At 35.3% G+C, this 13,526-nt stretch overlaps 1 protein-coding gene across 4 annotated transcripts in view; it reads left to right on the forward strand.

The window, feature by feature from the left end:
- Window positions 1-13,526, forward strand: part of smurf2 (SMAD specific E3 ubiquitin protein ligase 2) — a 59,663-nt gene that overhangs the window by 40,893 nt on the left and 5,244 nt on the right. For all 4 annotated transcript variants that reach the window (XM_058768958.1, XM_058768959.1, XM_058768960.1 and 1 more), the window contains 10 exons: window positions 1,329-1,487; window positions 1,629-1,673; window positions 6,003-6,201; window positions 9,206-9,309; window positions 9,740-9,854; window positions 9,956-10,134; window positions 10,959-11,096; window positions 11,547-11,667; window positions 11,812-12,013; window positions 12,100-12,175. In XM_058768958.1, coding sequence (XP_058624941.1) covers window positions 1,329-1,487; window positions 1,629-1,673; window positions 6,003-6,201; window positions 9,206-9,309; window positions 9,740-9,854; window positions 9,956-10,134; window positions 10,959-11,096; window positions 11,547-11,667; window positions 11,812-12,013; window positions 12,100-12,175 — 1,338 coding nt within the window. The remainder of the gene's footprint in view (window positions 1-1,328; window positions 1,488-1,628; window positions 1,674-6,002; window positions 6,202-9,205; window positions 9,310-9,739; window positions 9,855-9,955; window positions 10,135-10,958; window positions 11,097-11,546; window positions 11,668-11,811; window positions 12,014-12,099; window positions 12,176-13,526) is intronic.

Consider the following 13,526-nt stretch of genomic DNA (forward strand, 5'->3'; position numbering starts at 1 on the left):
GTCCTAACCAAATGCGATGCATGAAGTCATTTTTAGTGACAAAATCAAAACATTAATGTGTAATATACAGCTATTGTTTTTTGACCAATGAGATATTACTATTAGTGAAAAATGCCTCTAAGCTCAATGCTGTTAACTGGTTTTGTAAAACTGAGAAGACGTGAACTTGGAGAAACTTGGAAACACTATATGCAGGGACCGTTTAGCCAGTATTTGTGTAGGCAAAGCTGCTTGCCATTGATCCGAGTGCATGAACATGATTGGAAAAAATGGGCTACGGGTTATTTTTCTAGTCTTTTCAGGGTTGACATTGAGCATTTTTGCAGTGCTGCTCATTTTTTTGCTCTATTAGTTTGATGTTTGGCAGAAGCCTGAAAACAACATCCCTGAAGTTTTTGTTTCGTGGTGGGTTTTAAAAAAAAAATTTTTTTTTTTACTTTGTCATTTTGATCTTTGTTTTGTCTGTTTTCTCACTTTGTTCTTGTTGTTTTTGTCTTCCCCTCCACATGTTTACTTGAACTTCAATCTATGGAGCATGTTAAAATATAGTTAAACTATATTTCAGTGCTATTTTATGAATACTAGGCATTTTTATTTCCACCAATATCATTTCCACTATTAGTCATTATCATGATATAAGTCATTTTCACAAATACTGAAACGTATATTAAAAATAATTATTTTTATAGTGTTTTTTTCATAACTTAAGTTGTCTTTTAAAGACAAAGGTAAAGTCTATATATAAAGAATTTAAAAATGTAAAAATGGTGAAAGTTTACATGACTTTTATATTTTTTAGTTCAGTGTATATATATTAGTATATAACATTGTGCATTTTTAATTTTATTTTTTTTAAGTAATGCAAGCAGTGAATCCAATTTGATTTGGTGAATGAATATTTTCAAATATTAATAAATGTGTCCTACACATATAGAGAAAAGCAAAAAAAAGTAATTAAAAAATACAATTAGAAATAATTTTATTACAAATCAACTCTATAACATGGAACTTGCTATGATGATGAATCATCCAGCTAAAGAAGTAGAAATATATTCCAGATGTTATGTGCGTTTATGCACATTATGCATCCAAAATGGCTCTATGCCAGTGTCTTTTAAATATAGTTATATTACATTAATAAAATAAAATATTAGTATTATAATTAAAGAGAACTCCCGTTCTGTGTGCAAGAGCTAGTAAACAGCAAAAAAAATCATAACAATTATAATATTATCATCATGTTCATTTTAATGATTACAATAATCATATGTATAATCATATTACTAAAATGAAACCATAATAATTCCTCTCCGCCTCTCTCTCTGCAGGGATCTCAGTAATGTGAATTGTGAGGAGTTGGGCCCATTGCCTCCAGGCTGGGAGATAAGAAACACAGCCACCGGACGAGTGTACTTCGTGGACCACAACAACCGGACCACACAATTCACAGACCCGCGTCTCTCCGCTAACCTGCACCTCGTCCTAAAGTGAGTCAGGCTCAACAACATCAGAAAGAACCAGGCGCCATTTAACCTTGAAACTACTAGAGACAGGAACTAGCCGTGCAATGTGCATGACGTGGTATTGCTGAAGTCTCATCCCGTCTTGTTTCACGTTTATTCCTACAGTCCCAGTCCGAATGGCTCCCGTGGTGCCGTTGAGGCTCAGAGCAGGTGAGGAATTAATCGGAGACACTGCAGTCAGAGCATTTTATCTCTATTTTATCTCTGTCTGTCTGTCTGTCTGTGTGTGTGTGTGTGTGTGTGTGTGTGTGTGTGTGTGTGTGAGCTTGTGCGAGTCGTATGCGCCAGAGGAATGTATTAATGGGGAGAGATCGAGTTTCCCTTTTCCTGTCCTGACAGATCAAAGGACGTGTCCCACATTCCGTCTTCCCACTTCATGTTCTTGCAGTAACCAGAATATTCGGTGGGGTGCATGGGTGAAATCTCACAAGTCGGGGAATATCAGTTCACCTAGGCGCTCGCAAATGAAGCATTGCACCTGCATAGCATCTTTTCACAATGTGACGCATCTACCTTTCAACCAGGATGTTTGAACTGGGATAGAACACTATGGCTTTTTGAATAAGCATTGCTAATATTTAAAAAAAAATAATAATAATTAAATATGCACTGTGAAATTAGGGCTGTCAAACAATTAATTGTGAATGATCTCATCCAAAATTAAAAGGTTTTTGTATAATATAATATATGTGTAATATGTATATTTATTATGTATATGTAAATACACACATGCATGTATATATTTTAAAAATGTGTATGTATACATTTATATATATTTTATATGTAACGGTAAATATTTTATATATAAATATAGCCTTATTCTTAAATATGTACATGCATGTGTAATTACATACAAATGTTTTTATATATATATATATATATAAGTACACACTCACATTATGTAAACATTAACTTTTTTATTTTGAATGTTTTACAGCCCTATTTTAAATTCAAACCTCTGATATTTTTACCTTTTTATCAGGTTAAATTGAGTAACCTTAATAATACTACATAACATGTATGACTCAGACATGCATGATATGTAAAAAAGAAAGAAAAGCACAATTACAAAAAATTATGTGAACATGCCTTTTTTCATAGGTGAAAACAGTCTTCCATACAATGGAGCTAATCTTAAAATGACAAATAATGATCTATTGCTAGTTTTGAATGGCTTTTTGACAAATAGTACAAGAGATATTAAGTCATTTGATAATTCCAAGTGAATATTTGTTTGGTAAGAATTTGTAGCGTTACAATTATGAGCATGTTTATGTTTCATGACATTTAGGGCAACCAATTATCCTGTGAGAACACACTAGCAGTCGCCATACTGTATAGTAGTAGAGTAAGAAACTATGTTTTTAGTTGATGTTTTATACATGAATATGTCAACGCTATCTCATGACCAATTTGGACGTATTTTATGAGGTGGCTAATTCATACAAATTAGTATGACCTTACTCATACGATTTTGTACGATTTGTCTAAACCCCAGTGACGGGTAGGTTTGGGGGTAGGTGTAGGTCATTTGTACAAATTCATACAAATCGTGCAACTCGTAAAATACGTATGAATTTGCAAAAATCGTATGAATTTGTACGAGTGAGATCGTACGAATTAGCCACCTTGTAAAATATGTACGAATTGCCGTGAGATCGGGCTGAATATGTATATGTAATGAGATTATCCAATATACAGCAAGTCGGCAATATATTGAAGCTTCAGGCCACCACACACTTATTTCCAAAATTATTTTCTAAAATGCAAATCCCAAAGAGATGTGAATGTATTGCAGATAATTGAGCAACAAAAGTGTGCAATATACCACAATATAGCTTAGAATAATTATGAACTAGACAGAATCACAATATGTTTATTACCTAGATTTTGATTTCATATCGCATTGCCATGTTTTCCACACTGAGATACCAGACCTCAGTCCGAGCAGATCATTTGCATTGAGATGTCATCCGTCAAGCGAACGAACCGTCAAGGCAAGTCAGTCTAAACGTTCCTGGCGCTGCAGTAGTCTCACTTTTGGGAAAAGGCATCAGACCGATTATGTGGATATCTGTCGAAACATCTGCCTTATATCAGCGCAGAAAATCTCACCTCTCTGTCATCAGGCAAAAATCCTCTCTGCTGTGTGCTTTCCTCTCAACCTTGATGGATTTATGATCTCACGATCAGTCAGTAATTTTAAGTGCGTGATGGGAGCTTCGGATGGGTGGGTGATCGTGGCTGTGCGTGTGTGCATGCTTCAGTTGCTGTTGTCTTTTGATGTATCCACCCTCTTGATCCACGTCCAGCATTTCAAGGATCACTAATGGCAAAAAAGTGATCCAAAAATGTGCTATCTTGGTTTTTCGGTAAATTACATGAAGCTTGTTATTCAAAAATATATTAAATACGCAATTCTTACAGATATTAACTGGAATAGAAGTCTTATTTCATAAAAATATTTTCAAAAAATATATTAAATATGCAATTCTTATAGATATTAACTGGAATATAAGTCTTATTTCATAAAAATATTTTCTATTAAATTCATTTTCATTAAATTAAATTAATTTTGGTATTTTGTGGCCCTTAAAGTACAAAAACCTGATCGTAATAGACACAATGACAGAATGATTCTATAATAACATACAAAAGTATCTTTAAAAGACTGAAATTCTTGTAAAAATATATCCGGCACAAGTTATTTGGTATAATCTTTATTTTTAAATAATGTAAGTGTGAAGCTAGATAAGAGTGAATAAAATAATAAAAAGAATATTTTATTTATTAATAAAGCATTATGAAATATTAAGATTTGACAAACTTTTATCTACCTACATAAGTCATTAGCTGGGTTTCCATCACCCTATATTAATGCGCATTTTGAAGTATCACATGAGAAACAAGAGATGGAAACGCCAAATTTTGAATACAAATCTCTTAATTTGCAAAGTTTTTACGCTCACTTCAGGTGGTTTTTGAAAAAGGGTTGATGCGAATAATGGGAGATGGAAATGCATTTTGCGAATAAATTCCTCCAAGCGCATCAAAAAAGTCATGTGACTTTGCACTATGGGATGGCAAAACCTGACTAACCAGCAGACCGATGTCATTCCACAGCATCTGAAACATTATGGTCATTCTCAAATGCCCGAGCAAAGTATTTCCCTAATTGCCTCCCATAAATCTTCATCCCCATAAAGCATCCACCTCCGAACGCAATGACCGCATTCATTGTGTTTTGTCTGCTCGCTCTAAGGCGCAAATAATTTATTATATATGAAAATGATTATATTCTCCTACTTGTCTTCGTGATTTATAGTGCAGGTTTATCAGGAAGTGATGATTTTGTTCTTTGACTCGTTGGATGGAAACGGTGCTTGTTCGCAAATGTTTTATGCGATATTCCAGTTTTGCGCATAAGTTAAATTCGTAACTTTTAATGGAAACCCGGCTATTGTCACATGACGGAAGCCATATGTTATTCTGTTTTATGATATTTTGTTCTTTTTTACTAGGTCAAATGGATTGTTCATGATATTTGTAAAAATAATAATAATTATAGCAAGAAAAAAGGAAATTAATTAAACTGTACCTTTTAAATATAAGCTTAAAACTAATTAATGATTAACATTGTATACACATACATTCAAGGTGTATGAAGAATATTTATTGCTTATTTTCTTGATAGTTACTCTACTGCACAAATTTTGTGAAATTTTAAAAACTAAATTTCCCCTTTATGTCTTGTCGGATGTCCATATTTGTCATACCCATGCATCAAAGTTAGATTAATGCACCTCAGGCTGTTTTTACAAAGCAGCAGTAAGAACCCATCTAGACTGATTGTGTTTACATTGATTCAGATTCAAACCAGATCTTAGAGCATTTACTGTAAGTCCTCCAAATAGTGCATAAAGCAGGAGAAGTGCAGGCAAAGAGAAGTGAGCTTCTGCGTGTCAAGGAAAGCGAACTGGAGGAAGGGAATATTTGAGGAATGTGGATCACGTGCAGACAGAGAACGAGTGTTAAGGGCCGTGTCGCATGGATAAATATTAAAGAATGTGTCTCACTCCATCTTTATTTGTCTATCACTGAAGTCTTTGCTCAAGCAGCAACATTTGTTTGCAGATGCCACATTGTTTGACATTTTAAACATTTAAGTGTTCAAAAGTGTCTGGTGTTTTGGGCTGATTGTGTATTCAGCATTATGTCAGTTCAGGACCATGTTGGAGCTTGTGAAGTGGACTTGTCCTCATTTCATGTATTTGGAAGCTCTTTTTTTTTGTCTTTTTTTTTTTTTTTGTCCGGTGCTGGCTTGACAGATACCTGTGAGTTGGCACTGAAAGGGGCGACGCTTGCTCTGGCATCAGGGTGAAGATGGGGTCAGGCTGCAGTGTTTGTGTGCATGTTGACAGAACGTTTCATCTCGTTTTATTACCCCGTTTTTCTTTTCTCCTCGCTCTTTCTCCGCAGTCGTCCCGCACAGCTGAAGGAGCAGGCTCAGTCTGTCATGTCTCCTGGAAATCTCCCTGAGGACCCTGAATGTCTCACGGTGCCCAAGTACAAGCGAGATCTGGTGCAGAAACTGAAAATCCTGCGACAGGAGTTGTCCCAGCAGCAGCCGCAGGCGGGACACTGCCGTATCGAGGTCTCACGTGAGGAGATCTTTGAGGTGAGACCCTGGATTATTTTACCTGCAGGAAATTAATTTAAAAGCTTTATTTATTAATAAAGAAATTATTTTATTTAGCAAGGATGCATTAAATTGATCCAGTGACAGTAAAGACATTTATGTTACAAAATATTTCTATTTCAAATTAATGTTATTTTCCACATTTTATTCATTAAATACTCCTGGGAAAAAGTATTATGGTTAAAAATATTATGCAGCACAGCTGTTTCCAACATTGATAATAATCAGAAATGTTTCTTGAGCATCAAATCAGTATATCAGAATGTTTTCTGAAGGGTCGTGTGACGCTGAAGATGTAATGATGCTGAAAATTCAGCTTTGCATCAGAGGATTTAAAATTTAAAAAAATGTATTCAAATAGAAAAGTTATTTAAAATGTTTAATAATATTTCACAATATTGTGTTTTTACTGTATTTTTGATCAAATAAATGCAGCCTTGGTGGCCATTTCACCATTTCGAAACACTTTTCAAAAACTTTTTTTTTTTTTTTTTTTTTTTTTTAAATCTTACAGACCCTGTTGCAAAAAACAGCATGCTGGTTAGGTATGTTTTGAAGCATGGCTCATGGTTTGAGCTGGTTTAAGCTGGTCCTTAGCTGGTCATGTGTTGATCCTAAGCAACTAGCTCCTGCTCAGGACTAGCTTAAACCAGCTCAAACCAGCAGCCATGCTTCAAAACATACCTAACCAGCGTATGCTGGATTTTACAACAGGGACAGATGCATTCTGAACTGTAGTGTAGATATTTATGTATTAAGCAGGGTTTTTTCAATCAGAATAAACACCATATCAACCAAACAACCGTTGTAGGCAAATAGATTCAAAATGTGTAGTTTTAAAACTGAAACAGTAATAATCTAGTTAAAAATAATAACAGCATGTTTTTCAGTCTTTCTCTAAATGAACTCTAGGAATAATATTGAATCTTATGTGTTTTTTACAAAAACATTGTAATGAATAGCAATATTTACCTAAAATATTACAAAAACATTTTAATATGAAACATATCAAATAGACTTCTGTGAACATTGTGTTGGTGATCGGAATTTTGAATCAACTCATTGAAACGGATATTTTGATTCATAAAAATGAATCTAACTTACCAACTCTACTGCTGTTTTAGCTAATGATGGTTAAATCAGAGACACTATTAATTTCATCTTCAGTATTTTAGTCTTTTTTTAGTCTATTCTTTAAGTATGTTTTCATAGTGATCCAAAAAAAAAAAAAAGCATAAATCTTTCTAAATTTCATTAGATTCATCTTGTTACATTGTTTCTCAAGTAAATGTATAATGTTTATATATTTTTGATGTAAAACGAGACTAAAATACTGAATAGTTTTAGCAGTCTTAACACTCATGTAATCGTTAGTCATCATTTGTGTGGCACAAGATCAAATCCACCTAATGCTCTTGTTCTACCACCCCATTCCTGCCTCTTCCCAAAATAAATTTTATTTTCTCTATACTGCATGTCTATACGATAAAGAGACAAATGGCCAAAATAAATCAAACTCTCATTTCTTCATTTCGTAGGGCTGTTTTTATTGTTTTGTTTGCATACTCCTCTCAACCAATCACAAAGCAGCAGTATCCATATTGACGTTGACACTGTTGTCAGCTCTGAGATGTGAACTCTGTTGTTGTTTGAGGTTGTTAGTTGCACCAGTAACACCTGTCTGTCTGAATGAGCCTTTAGTAGCGCTTAACAAGCCCAGAGGCCTGCTTTTGAGCTCTGCCGGATGTTACCCACAAGCCATAATGCATCAGCCATGACGTTAAACTTCATTAGCATGCTGAGTTCAGCTAACGCATGTGACATGTACTGCACATGTTTCTGAGCCTCATCTCGGGCCTGTTAGAAAAACATTTATACCCCCTTCTCTCTTTTCTCAGCTTGAAGTGATTTTTGCTCTGTTTGGTCATCTGTTTTAGGGTGTTTATGGGTGTTGAGCTGGATGCGCACAGACATTTCTGGATGCTGCATTCCAACATGCTGCGCTCTCTCCCCACGGACGAGTCTGACCGTAAACATCGGATTATATGAACCCTTCGCATGTGTTTGGGTTCTTTTGAGTTTATTGGCAAGATCATAAGATGACAGATCAACTGTAATAAACTGACGCATCTCCAAGGGCTGGTTGCAGCGTAAAAGGCTTAATTTAATCAATGCAGATTTGTGTTGCTTTAGGCATAGTTAATGCATGCAAGTTTATCTTGTGAAATCAAATGAAACTTGCTATCAAAAAATCTACGGAAAACAGAATTACTATCAGGTGGGGAAAAAATGGCAGGTGACTTGGATCAGAAAGTTTTGTTTACATTGAAGAAATTTGCCAGTCCATTTTACGTAGAGCAGTTTCATTTAATTTCAATTTAAACTATTTAACTAAAATATTTCCTTTATTTTATTATCATTTGTTTTTTTCTGTGATTAGTTTTAGATGCCATTCTTTAATATTATTGATATATATTTTTAAGAATTTATAATTTATGATTTTTTTTGTTTTGTGCATATACCAGGCTTATTATAGTCAACCCAAACTAAAACCACAAAACAAATCTTTTGTTACCTCAAACGTTAACTGAAATAAAACACTTAACTTATTTTATTTCAGCTAGTTGCCAAGGAAACATTTTTTAGTTTAACTTGATGTGCTAAAATAATTAAAACTAATTAAAAATATAAAAAATATATAGTTTAAATAAACTAATAAAAATGACAAGAACACAACAAAATTACTAAAATGAAGACAAAAAAATGTAGCAATAAAAACAGGCATGTACATGTGGAAAATTGTTTATTACACTTGACAGTTACGTAAAGCTTAAGTCTGAAACTAGTTTGTCAACTAGTTACTATGCCCTTAGTGTGAACTTGTCATCTTAATTGAATTATGACCGTACGGATGACTTGCATTCTCATGGCCTTTCTGTAATCTTTCTTCTATTTCAACACCACATCTCCGCTGTTTCCTCAGGAATCATACCGGCAGGTGATGAAGATGAGGCCGAAGGACCTGTGGAAGAGGTTGATGGTCAAGTTCAGAGGAGAGGAAGGTCTCGACTATGGTGGAGTCGCTAGGTATGAGTTTGACACAAAACTTAAAGCTGAGCATGAAATCAAATTTGGCCCCGTTTTCTTACTTCAGACATTTATTGTGAATGATTCATCTGTGAACGTTATTCAACAGAAAAACACATATTTGTGATTTGGATGAAACACGTACATTTCAATAATATGTAGCTTTCTCCACTTTCTTGAACCATCTGTTATCAATTTTCACAATCCAATCAATTCCCAATGGATAAAATCAACTCCTGGCATACATTTTTGAATGATATCCTATTTCGCTAATAAATGTATCACAATAGGGAAGTAAAGTGGGTTATGAATGCACTTTTCTGCAGTCTTTTAACTCTTGTGTGTCCATCTAGTGGTAGAACTAGAGTATAACAGTGTCAAAGTGGGCCATGATGATAGACTGAATGTCTGTCAATAATTTGTGTCATAGGGAGTGGTTGTACTTGCTGTCGCATGAGATGTTAAATCCATACTACGGACTGTTCCAGTATTCACGAGATGACATCTACACGCTACAGATCAACCCGGACTCTGCCGTTAATCCGGTAAGTGGACCAGGGTCTTCCTCATGAGCTTCCCATTTACTCTGACAAATGCTAGTATTTTCCAAAAACACTCATCTCTTTTTATTTGTTTGTGTTTTTAGGAGCATTTGTCTTATTTCCACTTTGTGGGGAGGATTATGGGAATGGCTGTTTTCCACGGGCACTACATAGACGGAGGCTTCACTCTGCCCTTCTACAAGCAGTTGCTAGGGAAACCCATCACTCTAGACGATATGGAGTCAGTGGATCCAGATCTCCACAACAGCCTCGTCTGGATCCTGTCAGTGTACTTTATACATCCATCTATAGCACTGTATTACATGCACTCAAAACTGTAATACAATTATTACTCTGCCTGTATTTTCAGCAAAAGAGGCTCTGGAATGATGCATGATGTTTATATATATATATACACACACAGAGTTGTGCTCATAAGTTTACATACCCCTTGCAGAATATGCAAAATGTTAATAATTGAAACAAAATAAGAGGGATCTTGGAACAATTGTATGTGTATGTATATAAATAAATATACATTTTATCATTATATTAACAACAATGTAATTGTATTCTAATATTTTTACAAGAATTTCATTATACATTCTTTTCATCTAATTTCATGCATGGGGAAGTAAAAAGAGAGATACACTAAATGTATTCACTTTTTTCCCCCCTTTTTTTTATGGAGAGTTGGTCCCACTTAATATTAGCTGTCTTTACTATGAACTTCCATTTAAAAAAAAAAATTAATCATCAGGTAAAATGTTTAGTGTGTTCGTTGAATTGCAAAACACATTTTCTTATTTCAAGGTGGGATTAAAGTAGATCCAGAGAGTTTATGCTGCCTATGATATATAAGATGGCAAAACGAACCTTAAAAATTCATTTGTATTAATGTTCAAGGAAAAGTATGTATTATGTTACTTATAACTGAAAATTGTAATCAATTTGAATCACATTTGGTCTTCATTATCATTATTATTAGATCATTAATGGAATCACACTATGAAATTAAAATAATTATAATAGACAATTAAAATTATATAATAGAATGTATTAATATAATGCATGCATAATCTAATAATAATTCTATTTTTTGTTTAGAGATAATGACATCACTGGGGTGTTGGACCACACGTTCTGCGTCGAACACAATGCATATGGAGAGATTATTCAGCACGAGCTCAAACCCAACGGCAAGAGCATCTCAGTCACCCAGGACACCAAGAAGGAGTATGTGAAGTGAGTGTGGACTTCAGCTGCTTTCACCTTCCTCATCCCTGCTATATTGTGATGTTCTGTTTTGTAGTCACGGCCAGCTTCGCCTTCATTTGAATACAGTATGAATACTTCCGGCATTTCTGTCTCCAGGTTTGATGTTATCATTGCGTGTCATGTTCAGAGTGATGCGAAAGACTATCTGAAATCCGATTTGAGCAGCCAGAGCGTACAGACTGAGATGCATCTGTAAAAATCTGATTGGAATCGCATTTCAAACCACCTTCAAATGTGGTTTGAATCAGATTTTGGAGGGGGAAAAAAATCTAATTTGCATGTTTTTTTTTTTGCTGTCTAGACTTTCAAAAACCCATCTGGATAATGTCTGGATATGCAAAAAAACCTGTTTTTTTTTTCTGTTTTTTTTGCAAGTCTGAACATAGCCTAACAGGTCTTGTTCGTGTTTTTGCGCAGGCTGTATGTGAACTGGCGGTTCCTGAGGGGCATCGAGGCTCAGTTCCTGGCCCTCCAGAAAGGCTTTAATGAGGTCATCCCACAACACCTACTCAAGGCGTTTGATGAGAAAGAGTTGGAGGTATGAAAGCTTACTTTAAGAAACATAAATCCACTTCAAACAGACAATCGATTTGACTTGTTAGTCTTGATAAATGTGTAATAGGGCATATTTCATTTGCTATATCAGAGCATGGTTAATGATTCAAGTGTGTCTCAATTTCAGCTTATTGTGTGTGGACTTGGAAAGATCGACATCAATGACTGGAAGTCAAATACCCGCCTGAAGCACTGCACACCTGACAGTAACATCGTGAAGTGGTTCTGGCGGGCTGTGGAGTCGTATGATGAGGAGAGGAGAGCCAGACTGCTGCAGTTTGTCACCGGCTCCTCCAGAGTCCCACTGCAAGGATTCAAAGCCCTGCAAGGTACCTGATGTCCTTTAGCATGAGTTTCTCATTCAGGATCTAGAAAGGATAATCATATGTTTGCTCTGAAATGCTGTATGATCCAGGTGCTGCTGGACCACGTCTCTTCACCATCCATCAGATCGACGCCAGCACCAACAACCTGCCCAAAGCACACACTTGGTGAGCACGTCTATAAACAGTTCTCAACCAATATGGGTTTTTCAAAGGACAGTGCCAATATTTAGAGAGCTGTGTGCGTGTATATGTATGTATGTATGTATGTATGTGTATGTATGTATGTGTATGTATGTGTGTGTATGTATGTGTGTGTGTGTGTGTGTGTATACAGTCATGGCCAAAAATATCGGCACCCTTGGTAAATATGATCAAAGAAGGCTGTGAAAATTAATCTGTATTGTTAATCCTTTTGATCTTTTATTTAAAAAAATCACAAAAATCTAACCTTTCATTGGATAATAAGAATTTAAAATGGGGGGAAATATCATTATGAAATGAATGTTTTTCTCAAATACACGTTGGACACAATTATTGGCACCCCTAGAAATTCTTATGAGTAAAATATCTCTGAAGCATATTCCCATTCATATTCACAATTTTGAGCACTATTATGAACATGAAATTATCCAGCCATGGCTTCCTGTTTCACAGAAATATAAATAGGAGGGAAAACAAAGGCCAAATTCCCTTAATCATCCATCAGAATGAGAAAAACCAAAGAATATATTTCTGATGTGCAGCAAAAGATAATTGAGCTTCACAAATTAGTGAAGTGGCTTTAAGAAAAGAGCTAGAGCAGTGAAAATTCCCATTTCTACCATCAGGGCAATAATTAAGAATTTACAATCAACATAAAATGTTATGAAACTGCCTGGAAGAGGACGTGTGTCTATATTGTCCTAATGCACGGTGAGAAGGAGAGTTTGAGTGGCTAAAGACTCTCCAAGGAACACAGCTGGAGAATTGCAGAAAATAGTTGAGTCTCGGGGTCAGAAAACCTTTAAAAAAAAAAAAGAAAGTCAAACAGCACCTACATCACCACATGTTGTTTGGGAGGGTTTCAAGAAAAATTCTCCTCGCTCATCCAAAAACAAACTCCAGCATATTCAGTTATCAGACATGACTGGAACTTCAAATGGGACTGGCTTCTATGGTCAGATGAAACTAAAAAATGAGCTTTTTAGCAGCAAACACTCAAGATGGGTTTGGTGAACACAGGAATAAAAAGTAGCCCATGTGTACAATGAAATATACTTCTGTATTTTTGATGTTGTGGGCCTATATTTCTGCTGGAGGTCCTGGACATCTTGTTCAGACACATGGCATCATGGATTCTATCGAATACCAAAAGATAAAGAAATCAATAAGTGACTGACTCTGTTAGAAATCTTATAATGGGCCATGTTTGGATCTTCCAACTGTACAATAATTCAAACACAAACCTCAAAAACAACACAAAAATGGGTCACTGAGCACAAAACCAAACTTCTGCTGGCCATTCCAGTCCTCTGAC

Source organism: Onychostoma macrolepis, chromosome 03 (genome assembly GCF_012432095.1).
Source record: "Onychostoma macrolepis isolate SWU-2019 chromosome 03, ASM1243209v1, whole genome shotgun sequence".
NCBI classification, from domain to species: Eukaryota; Metazoa; Chordata; class Actinopteri; order Cypriniformes; family Cyprinidae; genus Onychostoma; species Onychostoma macrolepis.